This window comes from Leptonychotes weddellii, unplaced genomic scaffold, assembly GCF_054177405.1.
Source record: "Leptonychotes weddellii isolate Sample4059 unplaced genomic scaffold, ASM5417740v2 HiC_scaffold_17694, whole genome shotgun sequence".
NCBI lineage: Eukaryota > Metazoa > Chordata > Mammalia > Carnivora > Phocidae > Leptonychotes > Leptonychotes weddellii.
This window is the reverse complement of record NW_027760893.1, coordinates 1-4,096: the sequence shown is the minus strand read 5'-3', so window position 1 is coordinate 4,096 and position 4,096 is coordinate 1. Positions and strand designations below refer to the sequence as shown.

Genomic DNA, 4,096 nt, shown 5'->3' with positions numbered 1-4,096 from the left:
GAGGGACCGACAGCCCAGGGGGCCCTCCCGTGTCCCTGTGTCCCCCTGTCCTCGGAGGGCCCGACAGCCCAGGGGGCCCTCCTGTGTGCCCGTGTCCTCGGAGGAACCGACAGCCCAGGGGGCCCTCCCGTGTCCATGTGTCCCCGTGTCCTCGGAGGGACCGACAGCACAGGGGGCCCTCCCGTGTCCCTGTGTCCCCGTGTCCTCGGAGGGAGCGGGCAGCACAGGGGGCCCAGGAGGGAACGCAGGGGCCGGGCTGTGGCGTCAGGGGCTCTGCCCCAGAGGAGCAGGGAGCAGGCGGCACAGGGAGTCCAGGGGGCTAGGGGGGAGGTCAGCGTCCTCTGGTCTGGTCCCCATCGCAGGAGCTTGCCTTCGCCTGCTGCGAGCTGACACCGCACCCTGAACTGCTCGGGGTGGGGGGGCTAGGCCTCTGGGCCCTGGGTGGAGCAGACGGAGGGCCTGGGGCTCTGTGCCTGACCTCCGGGCCACCTGACCAGACGTCCCCTCCAGGACTACCCGTCGGTGGGCCAGCTGGCACACAAACTGGCTGAAAACAACATCCAGCCCATCTTTGCGGTGACCAAGAGAATGGTGAAAACCTACGAGGTTGGTGCAGCCGGGGTCCTGAGCGGGGGGGCGGGGGGGGGGGCGGGGGCGGGGCGGCTGGCACATGCTCACAGCGTGGCGGCGGGCAGGGGGCGGCGGAGGGGCGCTGCAGCCGGTGAGGCTCGGGGCGCTGCGCGGACGCACAGGGGAGGAGGATGTTCTCTGTCGGCGGACTGTAACGCAGCCGCCGCGTTTCCATGTCTGCTACGACACAGCGACTCTTTCTGCGGGCCCCGGCCTCGGTTTGTACGCATGCGCATTGCGACATCAGCGCGTCCATCACACGTCGGGTGCACAGGGTGGGCCGGGCGCATTCCAGAGGGACGCGCCCCCAAAACGCCCCACCAGGGCTGTCTCCCCACCCAGGGAACCAGCTCTCGCACGCTGACAACACTTCTTCTCTGCTTCGGGAACCCTGCTCTGTCCTGACCTCCTGACTTCACGGAATGACTGTTCCTGTTCAGTTCTTCCAGAGCACGGGGAACTTTCTGTTCCTGGGCCAGTTTCTCTTCTGTCCTTCGTGCCCTCTGTCCGGCACGTGTTTGCGTTACTGCCTTCCGTGCCTGCGCAGTCTGTGGATGAGCAGGGTGGCCTCCTCTCGGCTCTGGTGCGCTGTGAGAGCACCTGCTGGCTCCCCCACCCTCCCCGAGTCCTGCTTTCCGCCCTGGGGGCGCCTGCTGCCGCTTCTGGGGCGGGGGATGCTGGCGGGGGGCCGGCACCAAGACGGAGACCCGCAGCTCCTACTGTCAGTTTTCCAGACTCCGAAAGGGGACAGGACCCTGCAGGAGATGCAGAGGAGGGGGAGGGGCAGGGGTCCAGAGAACCCCTGGGGTGGGCACTGGAAGCTTGCCAAACCACAGGGACCGGGGCTCCGTGCCGGGCTGATGACCGGGTGCACCATCAGGACCCGGCAGGCAGTACTAGGGGGCACAGCTGGCCCCGGTATTTTGCTGTCGGGGCAGGACGGTGCTGTGATGGAGTAGAAGCAGGAGGTTTGAACTGCAAACCCCCAGGATGGACGATGCCCTAGTGTGTCCGGGCCTTTCTGAGCCTGTTTCCCGACCCTCATTCATGGGGCTCCTGGGTGAGGGGCATCGAGGCGACCCAGAGCCTGTAAGGAGAGCATTTGCTGGACTGTCCTTGGTGCCCCACACTGAGGGGAGAGCAGGTTGGAGGGACAGGACAGGGGAGAGCCCAGCTTCCCAGAGCCACAGGGGGGTCCTGCGCAAGGGGTGGAGGGGAGAGGGCAGTGGAGGCCACCAGGGGTTGGTGGCCGGGCTGTGCCAGGCCTTGTGGGCTCCGTGGACGTACCTGGACTCTATCTGGGGAGTCACAGGGGGGAGCTTTGGGGCAGAGAAGTGGCACAAGCATCAGTTCTGTAAGACAGAGCGAGGATTCAGTCTTCCGTGAAAGAGAGTGTGAGGGGAGGAGGGGGCACAGAGGTGTCCTGGAGGCTGGCCCCAGGCCTGTCTGCGTTACGGGTGCTCCAGCCTGCCCATGCGCAGGCGCCACGGGACCCCCGGCCCGCTGGAGCCCAGGGCCCCATTCCTGCTTACCACAGTCATCACTAAAATTAAATTACATCAACACACTGAAATGCTCACCCCTCACCCCTTCCTGCCGGTGTTGGCACATTTTGAGATTCTCTGCCCTTGGCCGTAGCTGACGTATCCGCACGCCGGGTCGCTCTGTCACGGTGGCGAGGGACAGCTCTCCCAGCAGGTCACGAGCTGGAGGTCGGCCACGGAGGAGTGCTCCCAGCAAGGAAATGGGCTGTTCCTGAGCCACTGACCTGGTCTTAACTGAGAGCGATAAGCTATCTGGGGGGGGGGGGGGGGAGGGGCAGTCTGGGCCATTTTATGAGCAAGAAGGAACCCTCTGGGGTGTTACAAACCCCAGGGACGCTGCGGCTTCCGTGGCCCCAGGGCTCCAGCTGAGACAGGTCTGGTCTCCTTGCCCAACAGAAACTCACTGAGGTCATCCCCAAGTCAGCGGTCGGGGAGCTGTCGGACGACTCCAGCAATGTGGTGCAGCTCATCAAGAACGCCTACAACGTGAGTGCCCCTGGCGCTCCGCAGGGGTCCCCGGGGCTGGGGGCAGACCCCTGCCCTCCCTGCCGCAGGCCAGCCGAAGGGGGGTCTGCGGGGGGGGGGCCCTGCCTCACAGGGCCACCATCAGGCCTTCTGGATTAGTGGATGCTGGCTCTTCCCACGGGGCAGCCGGGTCCTCGCCCGGGGATGGCGTGGTTTGTGCCCTGCCTGACCCTCACCTCTGCCCTCCCTGAAACACGGGCACCCAGCCTCCTCTTAGGCCGCAGTCCTGGTGGCCTCCCCACGTGCTGCAGGCTGAGAGCACCCGGGAAGTGCCGGGCCCTCGAATGGAGCTAGAGCTCTGGTGAGGGGTTGTGTTTGCTCCTTGTGCCCTTGTGGAGCCCGAAACCCCCAAGGCGGGCCCTCCTGTGTCTTCACACCCACGACTGTCACTGCTCACTCGCCTCTGACTCTGTCTCTCTGTCTCTGTCTGTCTCTTTTTCTCTCTGTGTCTCTGTCTCTCCCTTTCTGTCTCTGTCTCTCCCTCTCTGTCTGTCTCTGTTCCTCCCTCTCTCTTTGTCTCCCTCTCTTTGTCCCTCTGTCTCTCTCTCTGTGTGTCTGTCTTTCTGTGTCTGTCTCTCCCTCTTTGTTTCTGTCTCTGTCTCTCCCTCTGTCTCTTTGTCCCTCTGTCTCTCCCTCTCTGTCTCTGTCTCCCTCCGTCTCTTTGTCCCCGTCTCTCTGTCTCCCTGTCTCTGTTTTTGTCTCTGTCTCTGTCTCCCTCTCTGTCTCTGTTGCTGTCTCTCTCTGTCTCTGTCTCCCTCTCTGTGTCTGTCTTTCTGTCTCTGTCTCTCCCTCTCCCTCTGTCTCTCTCTCCCTGTCTCTCTCCATCTCCGTCTCCATCTCCGTCTGTCTCTCATTCATTTACCCAGTTCCCCCAGCTCCTAGCCCGTGCCTGGCTCTGGGCACGTGGTGGTGGGTGGGACCGGCAGGCCCCGTCCCCGTGGCCGTGGCCTGTTCCCGTCGGCCACCTCACTGGCCTGTCCTGGGGGGCCATGGCATTGGTAGCCCGGCCACTGCCTGCAGGGGTATGGGGCATGCTGCCGCCCCAGCTCTCCGTGGGTGGAGGGAGGGATGAGCAATGAAGAGGCATCGGCGCCATCGGCCAGGAAGGGTCCGAGGACAGTGGGAGGAACCCCTAAACCACGGCCGCTCTTTCCCCCCCCAGAAACTCTCCTCCAGGGTCTTTCTGGACCACAACATGGTCCCCAGCACCCTGAAAGTCACCTACAGCTCCTTCTGCAGTAATGGGGTATCGCAGGTGGACCAGCCCAGAGGGGACTGCGACGGCGTCCAGATCAACGTCCCGGTGAGACCCCGTCCCAACCTTCCGGAAGGTTCTCTCCCAGGGACAGCTGGGGGTGCACCCAGGCCCACCGCTAGCACAGGGACAAGCGAGGGAC

General features: G+C 64.4%; 1 protein-coding gene across 1 annotated transcript; it reads left to right on the top strand.

Annotated features, from left to right (window-relative positions):
* Nucleotides 1-11: 11 nt before the first annotated feature.
* Nucleotides 12-4,092, top strand: LOC145718564 (integrin beta-2-like; the record flags this gene model as incomplete). Its single annotated transcript, XM_081810068.1, has 3 exons — nucleotides 12-606; nucleotides 2,571-2,660; nucleotides 3,862-4,092. Coding segments are annotated over exons 1-3 (339 nt in total), but the record flags the coding sequence as incomplete, so codon positions are not given.
* Between the last annotated feature and the right edge of the window lie 4 nt (nucleotides 4,093-4,096).